The sequence below is a fragment of the Dermacentor andersoni genome, chromosome 8 (assembly GCF_023375885.2).
Source record: "Dermacentor andersoni chromosome 8, qqDerAnde1_hic_scaffold, whole genome shotgun sequence".
In the NCBI taxonomy this organism is placed as follows: Eukaryota; Metazoa; Arthropoda; class Arachnida; order Ixodida; family Ixodidae; genus Dermacentor; species Dermacentor andersoni.
Genome location: NC_092821.1, coordinates 87,235,496 through 87,255,531, shown reverse-complemented (window position 1 = coordinate 87,255,531; position 20,036 = coordinate 87,235,496). Strand labels below are relative to the sequence as shown.

At 47.0% G+C, this 20,036-nt stretch overlaps 1 protein-coding gene across 1 annotated transcript; it reads right to left on the bottom strand.

Moving 5' to 3' along the window:
- Positions 1-111: 111 nt before the first annotated feature.
- Positions 112-14,879, bottom strand: LOC126529392 (uncharacterized). The gene is made up of 6 exons (XM_055069822.1): positions 14,723-14,879; positions 12,794-12,906; positions 12,516-12,645; positions 6,133-6,321; positions 4,367-4,492; positions 112-645 (listed from the first exon to the last, which is right to left on the bottom strand). The coding sequence occupies exons 1-6, from the start codon at positions 14,735-14,737 to the stop codon at positions 418-420; spliced, it is 801 nt and encodes a 266-aa protein (XP_054925797.1). The 5' UTR covers positions 14,738-14,879; the 3' UTR covers positions 112-417.
- Between the last annotated feature and the right edge of the window lie 5,157 nt (positions 14,880-20,036).

Sequence of the window (20,036 nt, the reverse complement as noted above, 5' to 3'; positions counted from 1 at the left end):
CAATACGCCTCAGCAACAGTGAAACAAAACACGCCGCCGGAGTGTTCCATTTTTGTTAAGAGACTTTGTTTAAAAAGTGAGAGGAAATACAAACCAGATATCAAACTTTATTTGGGACCTCTCAAAGCACGGCACTCGGGAAACAGTACAAGCTTTGAGAAGTTTCACAAACTCGGTGGGTATCCTAATTCAATTCTCAAATGTTGCGCAATCCCTTATAATAAAAATCTCGTCTTCGTAAATCCGACACCTAACAAACGCACAGGCATTGCCGCGTCTCACGGGTTGTGTGGATATCGATATAATTCCGAAATGCAGCGACGTTTGTTATAAACAGATAACGTTAATCAAAAACCGCGCAAAACTAAAGTAAATTGCCCATAAGGGATTTCTCCACACGACGTTTGCACGTCTGCACTAATTGCGAACGCTGTCTTCTGCTTCCGGGCGTATATTCGTGCAGTCGGCCATGCTGTCGACGTTCGGTCTGCTCTCGAAGAAACGGACCAGGGCCTTCGCGAGACGCGTGCGGGCATAGGCACCGCTCAGAAGGAGGGGACAGCCGCCGCTGTGGTCGGCGTACTCGAGGCCGTAGACGGCCACGCCGTAACTCAGTCCCAGGTGCCTCTCCTTGGTGAGACAGAGCTGAAACGGGTTTGAGGCACAGCGAGGTATATAAGACTGCGCGGCACTCACACTCGAAAACATTCGCGTTTTGCGTGCTGAGCGCGTGGTCGCGGGTTCGACTCGCGAAAGCGGCGGCCGCATTTGGATCGCGGCGGAATACGAACTCGCGTTCTGAGATTGAGGTGCACGCTAAGAATCCGCGGGTCGTCGAAAACGCTCCAGAGTCCTCCACTACAGTATCTCCTAGCCTCATTGTTGCTTTGCGAAGTTAAACCCTACAATCGCATGAATGAATGAATGACTGAGTGAATCGATCAGTCAATGCACGAAGGAATCGGTCCGTGTTGTGAAGCGACGAGCTTTATAGGTGCATTTAGTATTGCGTGCGGCCCACAACACGGCTGAGTGGCTATAAGATTTGGCTGGTGAGCAGAACGTTGTGAGTTCGATTCCCAACAATGGCGGCAGCATTTTGTTGGCAGTGGAATGCAGCCGTCACAGTCATTATCATGCACGAAATCTCGCGCATTGGGTAATAATAGCACAGCCCTTTTCCTTCCTTTCTGGTTGCCATATGCCTATTATTGCAATCAAGTAGCAATTGGCTTTTCCCTCAATTAACACAAAAAATATTCTTGGGTTTTACGCGCCAGAACCGCGATCTGATTACGAGACACGCCGTAGTGGGAAACTACGAAAAAATGATGAACACGTGTAATTCTTCAACGTGAGCTCAATGCAGGGTATACGGGCATCTTCTGAATCCTCTCCCATCGAAATGCGGCCGTGGCGATGGTCGGGATTTGATCCCTCGACCTCGCGCTTAGCACCGGAACGGCATAGCGGCTATAAACCACCACGGCGGATTTTCCTTCGCTTATATTTCATGTTATTCTGCAACAGCAAACAAACGAATTCTCAGTTTGACTAGGAGAAAGAAGCACTGATACCGACAGCAAGGTTTAGTGCTGCGCTTGAACTCGTCGGACGATGTTCCAACTATAAGCGGCGGGGACAGGCTGGCGCGACACAGCCCGCAAGCCAACTATAGGCAGAAGGAGCAATGCCTTGGCAGCTACCAGGCATCTCTAAAGCCTGTAATGGGCTCACACCGGCGTCACAGCTCTGAACCTAAGCGCCGACTTGGCGTCAATTCTTTAACGCGTCAGCGGATGTGATAGCTGACGAACACGTCACATTTAATGACGAAGGAATGATGTAATCGCAACTCATGACTGACGACATCAAGACATCTAGGGTGCATCATCGTAAGATTCGTAACAGCTCAAAACAAGACAGGGACAAAAGGAAGGTAAAAATGACAACGCGCCGTGTTGTCATTTTTGCCTTCCTTTTTTCTGCCTCTTGTTTTGCGCTGTTACGAACCATACGATGAATCCCAACCAAGTGGCCCAACTGACCGTCTCGATACAGTCCATGTATGGTGGAATAGACGCAAATGTCCACAAAGAGAACAGTGATGAATATCATGTAAACGAACTATGTAGTTTGATGGAAAGGGAGGCGATTGCAGCAATCGATGATCCGCTGCTTCAATCGGCATAGCTCTTGCGTTTCGCCGCTGAACATGCTCTGAAACTTGATGCAATAAGGTTGGCCGCCGTCGCACATTTTGTCAAACGAATTGCAGACAGAAACATTTAGCGATCTATTTCACAAAGTATCTTTTGAATTCATGTTAGAGAAACGTTTTTTTTATTGAATGTACGTACTTAGCCCGCTCTATTGCGAGCTGTACACTGCGCGACAATTACAACGAAGTGACCTGCATAATGAAGCATTCTGGAGGTCCCGGATGCTTCGTTATAAAGGGGTTTGAGTGTAATGCGTGGCTGGTGCACAGAATGGTCGAGCCTAGATCTCCGGCTCCTTGACGTGCGCTGTCTTCTCGCACGCCTAGCCTTGGAGGTCGCGTAATCTTCAGTGTCGAACACACGTTGAAGCGGCAGGCAGCACGAAGCATTCGCTCGTTTAGGCCAGCGCTCTTCTTCACGCCAGCCTTGTGGCACCGAGCCTCCGCGGTCACCGAGTAAGATTTCTTGATGTATGCGTGTACGCACGGGGCACCGTGCTTGTTAATTGAATGAGTAAGCGAACGTTTACTGCAATTAATACGCCCGATAAAGCTAGAAACCTTACTTCATGTAGTTTTTAATACTTTTACGTAGTTGTTTACGTAGTCATTACGCAGTACGTAGTCCACTCGCCTGTGCCCGTCGTCGATGCGCTTAAAACAATTTTAAGTTTGCCTTACCAACAAGACCATGCATCACCGATTGTCGAGTTTGTTTGCAAATTTACTTTGAAAACTATTGATACCAAAGTTCAACAGAACATATGAGGGGTCTCATATAGATATCGGTATAGCGGATAGGCTCGGATGGTGTCGCTCAATTTCAGGACTGCCGGCTATGATCGCTGCTACACTGTCACTTAAGTGTCGCTTTCCTTTATGGCCAGACGTCTATTACTGTTCGAGCCGTGTGATTTTTTATGCGCGGTCATTAGCTTTGGACACAACCATTCGACACACTAGAGTCACTGAGTATGTTGCAATGCGTGCATACGTGCCGCTCTCCAACGAGCCTTTCACGCCGACACGTGCCCCTGTAGATAGGGGACTGGCTAGGTATAGCGCTGTTGGAAGAAATTCTTTGACGCCGTTTCGGCGCCCTGGGTATGCGCCGCTCGGTCTGTGCTGGTATTCAATGAACCTGTTTGATTCCAACTTGGATCACTGGGTATGTGCTAATAGGCGTGTGCTACTCTTCAATGAACGTCTTTGACGCCAACTGGAGTAACTAGCTATGTTCCACTGGGAATGTGCCGCTCTTCAATCAACCGGTCGGCCATTTGGATCATTGAGTAGGTGCCACTTAGTGTGCGGCAAGCGAAGAAAGAATCCTCAGCACTGGCAGGCCCCAGTGTGCCACGCTTCTCGTCTTGGAGGCCCCGAGAGGACTTCTCGGCAGGGCCTCTAGATGGCGCAGCGTGTCCAGAAAAAAGCACGAGAGAGGAGCCCGGTGGCCACACGACGCGTTTCTCTGCGTTCGCACGCACCAGCGCACCGAGCATCTCTGAGGCCACGTGCAGGCTTTGCGGAAGCGGCGCTACATGGCGCGGAGTGTTTTTAGGGAAGCGCGAAAGAGGAATCTCACTGTAGTACTCGTCTCACACGTAAGTCTTTTTGATGGTGGTTGTACGTTGTGGCGCTATACTGATTCAGTGTTAAAAGCGTTACAATCGGCAGTCATCAGGAGATGACTGCCGATGGTAACTCCCGATGGTAGTTCGGCCGCTTTTGTTGTTAGGGAATATAAGATAGGTCTTAAAAATAGGTTGAGAAGAGATCTCATACTACGGGTACCAGTTACAGGATATTAAGGAGAGCTGACATTAAAGGGCTCTAGTTCTGAGCATTGTGAGTAAATTGTAAAGTATTCACCTCAGACGTAAAGGTCGGCAGCGCTGGGTGGAAGATTGGGCGGCACATTATGAATGTTGCGGCAACGTTCAATATCTGCTTTCCTAGGAGAATCGCATGTTTGGTCATTTTTCTATACTGAACGCTTGCTTTCCTTCAGGTATCCTTACCGAAGAGCTACATGGACAATTATGCGGCGCAGTAACGAACCACGACAGGACATACGCGAAAGCGCTTCCGGAATATGTGTCTCTCTTGGATCGATAGTTGAAAATTATGGGTTCGGAAGCTTACCTTTTCAGCCAAAGTAAACTCATTGTCGTACAGAATAGTCCACTGTCGCTTCTTGGAAAAAGTTGCTCTGCCGGTGTAGAAGGCGTCCTGACGGCGGTTGCGCAAGTAGTCTCTATTTTTGCAGAACTGCGCGAGAAGGAAAACGTGCTAAGATAAAGGAACTTAGCCGCAGGAATAGGACCAAGCGTTGACTGTTTGCGACACATGCGGGGCGAACCTGTGCTCCTAAGCGGATAACACGTTCGCAGGCATCAGGCACGTGAGCGGAAGGGTTGTCGAGACGCGAGTAAAACTCACAGGCAGCGCATACGTCCAACAAGCTATCGTAAAAGGCCAACAGTAAAAAAATTTTGGATGACATGCTAAGGCTGCTTTCGGATAGCGTACATCCAAAGTAGTCACGATGCAAGGTTTTACGTTTGAAATATACAAGTGGACGAGTTTCAGAAAGGTCGCAAAAGTATAGACGTTCTTGATATCGTAAAATTCGTGCCTTTCAAAAAACGCCTTCATTACAGTGCGCCGAATGTGACGCATGATTTACGCGCGCGGCTGCTCGGCATCACTACAAAAGCTGGCCGCCGCTCGCGGATGCCCGCGGTGCGCTGAAAGGAACTTGTATGGAACGTGCTGGGTTTATGTCACGTAAACCCAGCAGGTTTATGTCATCAGATGATCAGAAAGTGCATGCGTCGTCTGCTTACACACAATATTGAAATGCTGTCAGTAAAAAAAAATTGACATTTACCAGCCTTGTAGCTTTACAAAGATTGCTCGAGTAGTATACGACTCATTTATAGCCAATTAAGCGGAAGCGAGATTTCGTTGCAGTAGGCAAGGACGTGCACCAGACAACGAAGGCTTGAAGTCGCAAATCAGGGCAAGAGTGCCTCACAAGTTCCTAGTTTATGTTGCACTTACGTTGTATGGATGGCGTTTAGCTGATAATAAAATTATTGGTGTGAGAAATCATCCACATCAACCAAATCAGGTTGGTGCTTCTTTCTCTTGAAATAGTACAAAAATAATTTTCGCTTATCGCTGCTCTGTGCTTGATGAAAGTTTGCAAAAAGATCTTATTTTGCTGAGCAGAGCGTTCAGTGTAGCCCTTGGCTCAGTTACTTGCATAGTTTGTAAGAAAAAAAAACTGAGGTTGTAGGCAACCCTTACATAATGGCTGCTTACCGCAGCCGTACACAGGCGGCTACAGGAGTAAATGTTAACGACGCTTCAGCAGCAGATTGTTTTTTCAATAACCAGATTGGCAACTGTGGCAAATGCTACACTAAACGATCCGGACTATAAAATTGCATCTTCCTTCATAACTTTAGTTAGTACAAAGCGACGATAAGCGCAAGATTATTTTTACCAGTACCCGTATTTCTTTCCTAAACGCAGCAAGCCAATTAGTCTCTGCGGGCAGCGTAATAATTTAGCATTCTTCCGTTTATAACGCGATATTTGGATGAAAAGATATCAACTCGCAAAGTTACAAGGCTGTCTGAAGCCAAAAATGGCAAGTTTTGACAGATTCACGTCGTGCCCATCACTCGCATGCTGGATGAACCACCATATATACAGATCCACTGGAGCCCCAGTTTGCATTTGACTTGAGTCGCGTTTTGTACGATCGTGAGAATTTCCGCACGCATTCCCCAAAACAATTTTGTGCTTCGATGAGCAGGAAAGGACGCTCGCTGGAATCCTGCCAAATAGTTCCATGATGTGTTTCATTGGCGTGCAAATGTGCATCCTACGAGACTCACTTGAGACACGGGAATCAGGTATCTGCCCCTGAAAGATGTGCACTGCATGCCGGGCAGGAATCCGGTGGCGTCGGAACTCGTTACAGGGTCCGGGTGCGCCGGTTTGTAACGTCGCGCGAAAAGCGCCACCGAGACGGCCAAGGAAGTCGTGTCGTAGTTGATGTTCTCGAGCATCGCCACTGCATTGAGCTGGAACGCGAGAGGCAAGGCGCGTCAAATGAATTACTTGCCAAGTGTTAAGCTTTTACTTGGCACTATCGTTTATTTCTTTTATTCTGTTTACACTGTTATCGGTGTTATATTGCGAGCCATGCTCAAAGTATCGGTGGTTCTCCCGTCACTATGTTGATGCAGCCATTTATAGGAAGGCCGCTCAGCCCTCCATGTGTACGGGACTGTGTGTGAGCTGCATCACTACGTTGTACTACAGCGAAGTTTGCCGCTTTCATTCTTGTCACTGGCTGAACGTGCTATTTGCTTATTACCCTAAAGTACGCCTGATGAAGGGCTTGAGTGTGAGTTGGTCCTGAATAGCTTGCCCGCCTGCGTCCATCATGACGTCGTGACCGCGAGAATATGGGTGCTACGAGTGTATCAGATGCAGGCGGGTAGATATGACAAGCGCAACCACATACCAGATGAACATTCAGCATTATGTTTATTGCGGTCCCCGTATTTAGCTTTTCTGGACAGGCACCAACTAGCACCCCAAGCGGACGCGGCACGAAGCTAGCGCGTTTTAAACGGAAGGAGTGGGTTTATCACGAATAATTAGAACTGCAGGTCGGTTATTGAAAAGGGCATGTGATAGACATGGTCTAGAAGACAATCCACACGAGAAAAAATGCAGTGGTCACGCTGTGGAAGGCTAGAATTTTGTTCCCAGAGTCGTTAAAGACTCAGCAATGGAAGCCTGTGGAAACGACGGAATGTTGCACTCGATTTTCGAGACAGAAACGGCAGCTGTGATAAAACTACGGCTGCTATCGTATAAGCCGCTACAGCGTATGTAGTCCGGAGATTCAGCTTTGAATTCATGCCTATCTCGAATCTCCACACATGGCGTAACACTGTTCCCAAAAGCAATTTTTGAAACACAGTTTTGTAAATTCACGTGGCATCTATAAAAACCGGAGCTTATCACTGCGCGAGCGTGGGAACCCATGGACGAGTGGTTTAATCGCTCGCAACTACCATTCTGCTTTATGCTAGCTGTGGTTCGATAGGCTGCTGCGCGATCTTTTTTTTAACGCCACGTAGGAGTGGGTTCGACAGTCTCCCACCATATTGTCAAAACACAGAATTCAAGATTTTTTTGCGGAAGTGCTCTTCAATTGTTACATTTTTTTATTTTTACTTCCTAAAACATAGAAATGGGCGTTGAGTTGTTAAGTCATCGTTTTTATTATTAGATTTTATTCCTCAGATAACATAACGACAAGCATGCGCATGTCTTTGTGTTATGCTAAAAAAGAAAAAAAAACTACCGTTTCTATGGAACTTCACGGCCATGCACATGCGTAACTGAATGGAAAAAAATTTTAGAACATTTTGTTTCAGTATATAGGCCGAGTATCAACAAATTTCAACTGACTGCGCCGACAGGGTGGTCCCTCTTGACAAAATGGCATTTATGGCACTCAGTCGGAACATTGGTGGTGCGTTAAAGCAGTGTTTTGATCAGGGATGAGCGGGTATGTCACACGACAGGAGCGAATGGTCTTGCACTGTGACAGGACACATTGACTTGAAGAAGTACAATATTTAAACCGTAAGGCTATTTATTGCAGCTGGAATTTGAATGGTAATTGCAGAGCGAGTATCACTCAGTCTGTACGCACATGTTTTTGTGAGGCAGCAGGAAGGAGAGGGATGCGTATGCACGCGTTAAGCGTGCGCGCGTGTGTATTTGCGTTTGCACTTGCATGTGCACGCATCTTTGTGCCTCCGCATTTGAATCTGCGTGTGCACGAGTGCATGTATGCATGTGCTAGCATACGCGCGTTTGTGTGCGAGTACAGTTCCGTGTGCATGGGTGCGTACATTCTTGTGCATGTGTGCATGGATGGGCGCGTGTAAATGTGAAAGCGGGCGAACATTTGTCGTATCTTTGTGTGTATTTGTGTGTGTGTGTGTGTGTGTGAGCAAGCGAGTGACCATTTCTCCGCTTACACCTACACTCGGTGGTGAGTGGGATAAAAAGTGTATCGAAATCCGCATTTAAACCTGCGACACAAGAACGAATGACTCTGAATTTATAGCATTAGCTCCCTCTGAAATTGAAAAAAGATGCAAAAAAGAGAGAAAAAAGAAAAACGCCTGAGCCGCCATTATCGCCGTCCCAAATTTCGGCATGATGGCACCGTCACCATCGACAAGCTGCGTGAGCAGCTACCTAGCAGTTGCCTTTCGTTATATTCGTTCCTTCGGCGGCAGCGCATTGTTTTGATGCCAGCGACAAGGTAAATCTCTACCATCATGGTGTCATACATCGCTTCTGCGACCAAGCAAGCTTTCGGCGGCCCACGTTCGCTGCTATACTGACATTAAATCTTTAAACTGCTTGCCGTTGAAAAATACAGAGTGAATAAATATGTAAAGCCGACTATACGCCAGGAACATGCTCGTGGAGCCAACTATCGATGACAACATCACAAAAGATAAGGTGCGGTCGGGTTGACTTTACAGCTTTGCAAGGATTGACTGACGGGCTAGCTGGTTCACTAGACAACATTAGAATAGCGCTTGCAACCAAACGTAAACGCATTACGTATGTAAATAGCGTCGTCCTCACTGCGCATGTTCCGAACATTATTGCGTTTTGTGGTTTACGTGCGCTATGATAACTACGTTATTAGACAGTTTTAGAATAGCGTTTGTCGCCTTACGTACGTCAAACGTAAGCACCCTTGCGGACGTTACAGCGCGTGTCCTTTCAAGTTTACCTCAAGGAAACACAAACGTAAAGAAAACGTTATAAAACACGGCGCCACCTGCTGCCTCGTGCCAAACGTATCCAAGCCAAGACGGTCCACTAGCAACCATCCTGCTGTTGCTATGTGGACGCGTTTCATTAGGCGTACGGGAGCCAGAATCGTCGAACAGACTCAGAAAATGGACGTGCTATGGGCTCATAACTAACCTTTCAGGTGAGTCTCGGGAAAGCGAAAGCTCATTATAATAGTTACCGGCAATCAACGCGAGTGAGGGCGTAGCTATCACGAGAATTCACGCTGAAGCGGGAGCCATGGGCGCCGCCATGTTCGACAACGCTATTTCTTAGCGTCCGTAAACATTACGGATGTTAAACTAGCCAGATAACGTAAGTTAGCATAGCGCGCGTGAACCGCAGAAACCTTACAACGTTCGGAGCATGCGCAGTGAGGACGATGCTATTTCCTTTTCCTTGCTTTTTTACGTTCGGTTGCAACCGTTTAACTAAAACTGTCTGATACCTAAACTGTCTAGTCATCATATGAGGCACGTGTACAGATCTAACCTTTGCTAATGATATGCGTAACATACGGACGTTGCAACCTCTATCTGAGTACCGCAGGGATCACAAAGCCATCATATTCCCTTGCAGTGTCAATACCGTGTAAAAAGAAAAAGAACTATGAATGAAAACCAAAACAGGTTATCAGCGTTGTGTTGTGGTGCTCCTGTAGTTACTTAAACAAAAGTCACACATTTCATCACACGCTGTAGTAATAAGTAAGGTTAGACTTATACACATTAAAACACAAGCACTAAACAAGTCAACACAAGCTGCGCTTGTACGCCTCTTCATAGCAAGTGGAACGCGTTAGTTTTTTCTGCGTCGGTTACGCTTTCCAACTAGGTTTAATTGGAAAATTTTTGTTCGCACAGCTCTTACAGGAACATGTTTAATCAAACTTTCTTGGCTCGGCTAGATAACCTCAAGGACGGGCTCCAAACTAGTCATTTTCTTTAGCCACCTAGCATCACTTATTGAAAATTTAATGAGCGTAGCTTCGTTAATGACTCGCAAAACTTTTCAACTTATTTCGCATCAAGAGTTTACCAATCTGAAAACTCCAATGATAACATGATGCCACCAATATCTGTATTTATTTAATAATTTTGTTTGGTACATTTAAAAGCAGCGGCCTTACTGATGGTACAGTACGCTTCTTATAAAGTAAGTGTAAAAGCTTGGACAGGTTATCTAGGCGCAAATCAAGCTCATGAGCTTAAACACGTGGGCTCAACCGTGCACTTCTACCTTTACAACCAATTCTCCTACAATATACAAGAAGCACCTCTGTGCTACGGTAGATAACACAAGGTGTGCGGGATCGTTGAGCGCGCCCTTGATTACATTTCTGAGCGTCGGCGCCACCAGGCTCCGTTAATAAAAACAGCGGTCTAGGGAAAAGCACTGCATACATTTTCAGTACTTTGTAACATATGGAGCAGCGCAGACATGCATGTTAGAACAAAAAGTACTGAAGTATTATAGGGTTAGGGTTTGTAGCGTACGTTGTCACTGTCTAATTTTAAGACCTAAAGCAAAAATACTGTGATTTTGTGAGAATTAATGCTCACATACGTACAGTCACGTGAAATATGAGTTCCAACAAGTGCCCGTGGTGGAACTGGCCCCTAGACTACCGTGCTACATTGAACCACGAAATCCTGATTTCATAAATACCAGTCTTAAAAAAGTGCTTTTAGCTCTTGAATTTTTGGTATGTCGGCGCGGCTCACCTTAATGAGCTGACCTTATGATGAGTTAGATTCGTGACTCACACTTTTGGAACTGCCTTGTTCTTCACATTATTAATCATGACAGTATAGATATACTACATCATCATTGAGTTAATACTGAGAAATGGACTAGGAGTTTTGTTGCGCGTGCGTTTGCACATTTAACGAAATAATTTATTATACATAACTTACTTTTAATTTAAGAGTTTCTAAAAGGCAGAAACCGTTTATTAATAGGAGCTCTTAAGAATAAAGAAAATTTAAACGCTTATGAACTTTCATCTCATGGCAAGGAAGGAAATTTCCATAAAATACTCTTCTGATAATTGAAAGCCTATCCGATGGACAACGTTTGATATGACTTCCCCCTTGGCAAGCTGATACCAACCTGGAAGTAGTTGGTATCATGGGCCTTTAAGATATGACCAACCGTCGAACAAAAGGTTATTCCGAATGTTTCATATTTCGGGAAGGCCTTTTTTACCCTCCTTCCTTTCACTCAGGTTCGCAAACACGCATAAAACGAAAGTGCATTGCGAAGAGCATCGTTAGTCCAAACCCACGAGCTACCGCGACTCACCTCGCCAATATCGCTGTCATTTATAGGATTAGATAAGAAATGTATATTTTAAATCGACGCTTCACGAATGCAAAAAGAGCTTCCCGCGACCAGCCCGGCTAGGTTTCTTTCATTTCGTACTTCGACCTACGAGAGATCAGGCAGTCCACCGACAAAGGAAGGCGCAACATCATAGAGAAAAGGACAGAGAATGCAAGACAAAAGGCCCGGAGGTTAACCATGGTCGCGCCAGTGTGGCTACCCTAAACATGGGCAGGAAAAGCAAATAATGGTAATTTAGTGGTAAATGTGAGAGAAATGCGGTAGGCATTACGACACACCTCTGTGAGGTCCCGGATTCGTGACTTGATCCTTGCCACGCTCACCACATTTCAAAGTGCTCACTCGACACACGTCTGGACTCTACGAGGAGCAAAGTGTAACCAACGGCAGTCTGGAGCCAACAACCTCCATGACGCACGCGCACGCACACACACACGCACACGCACACACACACGCACACGCACACGCACACGCACACGCACACGCACACGCACACGCACACACACACGCACACACACACACACACGCACACACACACACACACACACACACACACACACGCACACACGCACACATGCACACATGCACACATGCACACATGCACACATGCACACACACACACACGCCCACACGCACACCGAGAATGCTCGCGCTAGGTAAAATGTACTTACATAGTTCTGACTAACTTGTATCGAGATAATATTGGTTTCTTTTACTCCTTGTACAAAGAGTTTTGTAATTGGATTTCTGGCGCATTTGTAGCTCCACTAAAAGATTTGTTAGGTTATATTCTTGTTTCAGTAGAAGACCCAGTTGTCTGTGCGGCTTTCATCATATTCGTTTTACTTGAGTTGCCGTGCCGAAGGAGTGTTTATGCAAGAACTGTCTGCACAGGTTCCAATGAGCAGGGCTAGGTCGACTCATGAGCAAATAAATTAAGTAAAATTTCCATTCTGGACTCTCTGCAATAGCAAGACTGCTGGACTCCTCGTCTTCTAGGCATAAAAAAAACACGGATATTGTACGCTACCTGGCTTTCTCGATATCGCCCATCAGAGTTGAATGGCGTCGGGTAGATCATCTTGCAGTCTGTCCCGAACTGCCGGTCATCGTATCCGATGTGGCCATGAGCAATAATCAAATCCGGCATGTATACTTGCCTGCAGAGATAACGACTGCATACCTTTATCTACGGAAACATACGCACTGAACTAGCAAATAAAGGCACCACACTACTAGCAATATTACTTGGCACAGGAACGTCCTAGCGCGCAGTTCTGCCCGACAAAGTCGTAATCCTTTTCTCACCTCATGGTGTCTAGAGCACCCTTGATGGCTGTGTCTTCCAGGAAAAGGCCTATGGCCAAATAAGATGCCTCCGCAGCCTGACTACGTTGCATTTGCAGCAAGGCATGAAGGCTCTGCAAAGAAGAATAAAAGACTCACACATGCTTGGCAGCAGCCAAGTTCGTGAGCTGAAAGCGCCGCATTTGAAAGAAATGCATGAACGAGCTAGTTGACACGGTATGCTTATTAAATGAACTGATAAAAACCGACGTAGCTCAAATGCCAGCGCTAGCTCGAAGTGAAATTTCTATTTGGGTTTTTATTAGATAAAGCGGCAACAATATCCAGAAATACCAAATGCAGCACTCGGGAAAACCTAATCGAAACTGCGCAAGAAGGGTCGTGATGTACGTACATCGTCATCAGGTTATATTTACGTCCACTGAAGGACGAAGGCCTCTCCCTGATATCTGCAATTACCCCGTCTTACGCCAACTGATTCCAGCTAGCACCTGCAACTTTCATAATTTCCTCACCCCACCTAGTCTTCTGCCGTCCTCGACTGCGTGTCCCTTCTCTTGGCCCCCATTATGTAGCTCTAATGGCCCCCCGGTTATCCATCCTACGCATTACATGGCCTGGCCAGCTCCTTTTTTTGTCTCTTGTCAATTAGAATATCGGCTATCACCGTACGCTCTCTGATCCACACCATCTCTTCCTGAATTGAATTATGGGGATTTACGTGCCAAAACCACCTTCTGATTATGAGGTACGCCGTAGTGGAGTACTCCAGAAATTTCGACCAACTGAGGTTCTTTAACGTGCACCTAAATCCAAGTACACGGGTGTTTTCGCATTTCGCCGCCACCGAACCTCTCTTCCTGGCTCTTAACGTTACGCCTACGCCTAACATATTTTGTTCCATGGCTCTTTGCTCGGTCCTTAACATGTTCTCGAGTTCCTTTTGCCAACCTTTAAGTTTCTGCTCCGTGTGTTAGCACAGGTAGAATGCAGTAGTTGTACACCATTCTTTTCAACGATGCTGCTAAGCTTCCAGTCAGGATCTGGCAATGTCTGCCGTATGCACTCCAGCCTATTTGTATACTTTTTTAAATTTCATTCTGATGGTCGTAATCGTGAACCACCACCACAGGTGCCCCCGGCGGTGGCAGCACATAGATGACGCGAAGTGGCGGCAAACGACCGGGCTGCAACCGACTCACGAAGAGCAAGGGTGCGAAGGGAGGGTTTCACGACCGCACCGAGGCACAACTTCCACGATGGTGCGGATGCATTCGGTGGGTTCGACCGCCCATGATGCGTAGTGTTACTGTACAAGCTCCCCAACTGCGATACACTAGTGGTGCCAGGTTGAGGCATTTCTCCTTTATGCCTCTCTCCGTTTCCGCATACGCTTCCCAATGGGAGTACGTATACAGTAACTCTAGTGATGCGCGGAGGGCAGCATCATGTGGTGGTGCTGCAGGGAACCGAGCGTCGCGTCAGGCGTCACGTGACTGAGCTCGTTTATCTTATTAATGGAAGTGCACGCGGCATCGCGTGTCCTTCCACCAATGAAAACATCTCCTGGTGGGCTGTGAAGCTCTGTTTTGCGGACTGCAACGACGACATGAAATTGGGGAACGAGTCAAGTAGAGCTAACGCTTTGTATCAAGTAAGTCTCATGTGTATAGGCACACCAAGGCTACAGTACCTGCGCATCTTCACATTTTTCGCTCAAGTGCTGTATACGGAGCTCACCCTATTTTTACACGTCCTGAGCGACGTGTAAAATTTCTTCAGTGGACCGGTTTATTACACTGGAGCGGACCGCTTTGTAATCACATAATGTGCGAAGTGTAACGGTCAAAGACCCCAGGTGAAAGAAACACAGTGCTGCCTTTGTAAAGTAGCGTTCAGAGAGACCGCTTTGACAGCAAACGCACTTACCGCCAGAATCTGCATGATTTCGTGGAATTCCTGACCGTCGTTTTGTCCCGCGTGCTCGATGGAAAGAAATCCGTAATGGCGTATGCCTCTCGTCCAGAGTTCTTCAATCTTGGAACGCCCTGCTTGTGTTTCAAGGTCCTGTGCCACCTTTGATGTGTTTCTGTGAGCGGAAAGGTAAACCGCAAAAATGATTTTATCAATAAAGGTTGCGAAAAAAAAACGATGGTGCGGTTAATCTGAAATAATTTATAAATTCCGCAGCGGGATTGTTCCTCTAACTAGCACACAGATTAGATTATCAGTGAGTAAAGAAATGACCTCTGGTTGGTAAGTGGGTAGCCCTGCCGCCTCACGCCGTTTCTAACTTCGGTTCTTGCATATAAAGCAGGAGCTAAGAGTGCTATATATTAAAGGCGAATACATGAAGGCGCATGCCCAGAAAAGTGGTCCGACACTGTTTAGCAGCAAAAGTAAAGAGACTGGATGCATTTGAGTTGATCTGCTTAGAAAAGGAAACGTTGAGGTTTCGCCAGTTCAAGACTGCTAATATAGAAGAAGGCAGAAACATTCTTTTTGTATTTCTTCTTGTTTGACTTGAAAGCTGGCATTAAGATCACAGGTACAACTCTCGGCCACATCGGGTCTACTTCTACAAAGAGCATAAAAAAAGTTACGTATATGCAAACACACTTTGCAAGTGCAGCAAAACTTATAACGCGCTTGCTCAGGTAGAACACGAGATAAACATTACCGAAAATCCAATCGAAAAGTCCAGAAAGGATATCTCAGCTTTAATTTCTACAACACTGCGTATGCTGAAACGCCCGCCAAAGTACTCTAGATTGCTTCTGACAGGAAGCAGACAATGAACTGTGTTGGTACTTCGCGCTCCTGCTGTCACTGTCTGTTCGTGTAGTGGTGACATCTCCGGGCTACCAAGACGTGCTAGTGAAGTTCATCACTTTTTTTTCTCTTTATTAGAAAATGAAACATACAAATAAAATATTTTGTCAGCCCGCCAAAGCAAGGATGCTCTTGAGCGGGACTGGACAGTGCTATGGCCCGAATGATACAGTTTTGTGCTCCAAGAACAGAGAAAACAATAGGAAAAAGAACTTACGACCGGTAACGACATGGTCTGGCAAGTAATCCAACTGTAACCCAAACAAAGCATGGCTATATAACATATCGGACATTGCTTTTCTGCTCCTGACGACACGTACGAAACATGAAAAAAATATGAAAAAACAACCTCGATTGCTATTAGAGAATGCGCTTAGCTTGCTTTGGGAGGTGGTTATTTGCGGCACTACATGTTGCATTAAGTATTATCGATGGCGCTATAAGTTTACAGCCGTCCTTTACCCGCGCGCGGGATCCAACCGATACCTTGAGCGTTATTTCCTTAAGGACCGGTTCGAAACCCAGGGTATACCGCCTGAGGTCGCAGATGCTGGGAACAGAAGTGCAGTGTCCCAAACATCGATGTCTTCGCCTTTGACCAGAGGTTCATTCTTTTAAGGACAACTCAAAACGCTAGCTGCAACGAGGGAAGAATGTGAGAATGTGATGATGATGATGATGATTAGGCGTCCCCTTTTAAACAGAGTTGTGACAACATAGTCACCTAGCCTGCTTGAAGTAATCAAGGTATTCCATACTTACGTACTATTGTAGCATATTGCCTACATTTCCTTACTCTTTTCTCTCTTCCTTAGAACTTGCATATTTACCTAGTACACTTACCGGGACCCGCAACGCTTCCCTCACGGCCATGCCACCTTACGATACCACCGGGTATCGTACGCAGCGCCAAATACCGGGCACGGTATTTGCCGCTGTGTTATGCCGCACAACCTTCGGGATCGACCGATGAAAGCGGTTACACAGTCACACGAAATCGCGGTTACCGAGAATGCTTGAAGCAGTAAATGCACCAAAGAAGGTAGAATGCCCACGCACCTGTAGTCAAAGGAAAGGCCGTATTGCGTAGCAGAGTGAACAGCCGCGTGACTGAGCACATGTTCAACCGGTGCACTGAAGCGCGGGCTCTGCAGCGTGTCCAGTGGGTCAACGTAGAGGCCGTCGTAAAAGGTGAAGTCGCACACGCCATCCGCAGGCAGCGGCTGTGACTGGTTCGTCGCAGTCCCGAATACGCAGACCACGGGAAATCGCGTCATGGGGGTTTCTGCGAATCACCAACGTTAATTGTGGCGAATACTAAAGGCGCCTCAAGGTCCTGCCGCAGAGGTACCAAAAGTGGCGTGAAACTCTGAACGCCCTAAAGCGCAACGCCATTCGAAATGCACGTGGCACTCGCGCAGACACACTAGGAGTTATTTAGCTTTGTGCATTGGGAGTTAGAACGCGCAATCCACCGGGCGTTGAAAAGAACGCCAACCATGTTTACAAAAGGACGTGAAAGAAGTTCGAGATAAAGCAAGCAGGGCGTGGGGCTTCCGGTATGCGCGAAACCAATCGGGTGCGCTTATTTTGCAAACCCTCTAATACCCATAGAGCTGAACACCACCGGCGGGGCGACGTGGTCTCACAACTCTTATCAGCTGTCGAATGCGCGCCCTCGCTCCCAATGTTAGCAAATTCGCACGTGCGTGAAAAAAAAAAAGACCTGATAAACTGCAACTTCATTTTCTCCTTCAGCGGAAAGCACCACGCTCGCCACTGCGGGGAAAAGTGGATGCTAGTGTGAGCGTGACGCGTGAGCTTCATCTTTCGCATTCGGATTTATTTACCGTCATTCCTCGTTGCCGTCTTCTTCAGGCTGGTCTGGAGCGGCTTCTCCGAATTAAAGCAGTGAGTGAGACAACGCCTCATAATACGGCTGTTTCATGTAACCTGAGCAAAGGATTACAAAAAAAAACTAAAGCAGTAAACTGCAGCTGGATGAAAAGAACGACATACCCTTTGCCATCACGTGGCGCCCCTGAGAGTATCTTTTAGTGTGCTTAGTTAGTTTGACATCTCAGGTGAACTATGAAAAAAAGAATGCTTATCAGTCACTTGAGGTCATAGTGCGTTTCTTTACGTTGAAAAGAGGGTTCAGAAACAACCAATCCAGTTTTTATTTATGGCAAGCTACCTCCTGCATGGTGCTTTCTTTCACAAGGAAGGTAATCTTAAACGTACTTGGTTTTCTACTCGGGCGGGGCCATATGGCGGCTAGGTGATTAAGGCACTTACGCGCCGGAAGGACAGGTTTGGTGGGAAGCGCAGTCGCCATCGAGGTTGGCGAGGGTAGCGGGCTGCTCGCAGTGCTTGCAACTCTGTCGATCACCTGAACTTCGGGCAACGGCGGGGGCTTCGTCGGCTCTGGGGCGAAATCTTGCTCCGTCTCGGTAGGGACATGTTGCTCTGCACGCGCCAGTGTGCATTGTGACCGTGAGATGTGCGTGGTAAATGCTGCTGCGCTTGCGAAGAGTCGAGAAGAGCGAGCCCGACGATTCGACTTCAGCAGAAAAAAATTAAAGCCCAGACGTACGCTTGCCAGTGTGCGATAGCTCCCTCCTATGCGCTTGCCGCGACTCGCGATGAATGTCGGTCAGCACCTAGAAAGGAGGTGGGCCAAGCGCACTCCATCCTGGATGGATGCTCTGCGAGATGTCGCTTCGTATTGGGTTATTAGCAATGCTTCGAAATGTGCGATCTGGATTTGACCGCTGTCCTCTGGTCGAGCTGGTGCAGAATAAAGCCGGTTCGCCCCACAATCAGGCTCAAGCTGGGCCGTGAAAACGTGCACGACTCATTTTTCTCTGAGAAAGATGCAAGAATTGGGACATTCATCACTGAACAAGATCAAACCTGACTGAGTATCTGTACAATCGTGATCCTTATAGCACGGCTTACCTTGTGTATCGCACTAATGCGTGTACCCGTTTTTTTTCAAAACGAAGCTTTCTTTGCCCCTTCTCTCTGCTTTCCAGGCGCTGCGGCTGCGGCTGTGGTCGGGTTTGCGCGCGCCGCTGGGTTTCTCGCAACACCACCAGATGGCGCTCGCCTCCGCGCATGCCCGCCGGCGCCGCCGCGGCAGCGTTTCACAGTTTGCGTGTATGGCACTTACTGTGCTTGCTTTGCTATCCATTGAAATGCCGGTGCTGGGCTGTGGTCGCGTGCTGTGCTGTGGTGGTGCAAATATTACAATGATCCATAGCATGAAGCGAGCGCTTGGTGCTCTCCTTTCAACAGCATGGTACCCACGTATGCAGAAGGAGCACGTAAAGATGCCCAAGAAGAATGCCTCTAAATTGTGCAATGAGGGTCGAAGACACCCAGGCCTGAAAGACGCGTCGTGCGGAACAAAAGCGTCGTCGCTGTGTAGCGAAACGTGGCGCAGACTGCTGCTGTCACAATCCGATGTGCAATCTGATGCTGAACCCTATCAGAGATTATGAACAATGATGCATAACAACGCATCAAACATGCGCCTCTCCCTGTATCTTCTGTGGACTACGCAGACACACAGCAATGGTGCACGCATGACAACGTTTGACATCAACTCACCCATCTCGTATTGGACGAAGCGCTGAAGAAAGTACACATTCGCCGCCATCATTACCGCTAGTTTACGTTATTCACAGCAAAGAGCGTACAAAGCTTCGCTTACATCGATTTCCGCAGTACGTGAGATCCGCAGATTTCATTTTTTTTTGCTACTAAAGAATATTTTACGAGATTGTAAAACGCGATACACTCGTATTTCAACAAAGCAAATTTTTGATGTCCCTGTTCCACGATGACTCATAAAGGTGTCGTTTTTTGTATCAACGCACGATACCGTTTCAGACTTTCCTTTCAATTGCATAGGCTGAACGCTTCTGAGCACTTGGCTCAGCTTGGTTTCCACAATGACTCACTGTCAGAGTTCGGCTGCATTGCTACAAGGGAGCTACTTTAGAGGGCTCTCATGCTTTAATATATTAGAGACTTTCACGTGGAATTTTTTCATTTTTTCACATTTAATATTGATGTCGGACGCTTCAGGATAGGTCCATAACTTGGCAATATTATATTTTCATACAACAGTCGTATTTCTCTTTACAGCAGTTGGGTTACAGGTACTACTCTACGTTTTCCTGTTGCACGCGACACTCTCACGGTTCCATGCAATTAGTCGATGGCGCCTTATGCTTGAAGTTTCTGGCATGGGACGTCAGAAAACCTTGTTCGACTGCCGCACACTAATGGGACTTCTAATCCAATTTCCATTATTCCACAGGGTGCGCATAGTGTTCCCTTACCTCCGTACAGAAGGGCCACCATGGCGACGCAGAAAATCACCACGGTCAGCACAACGCAC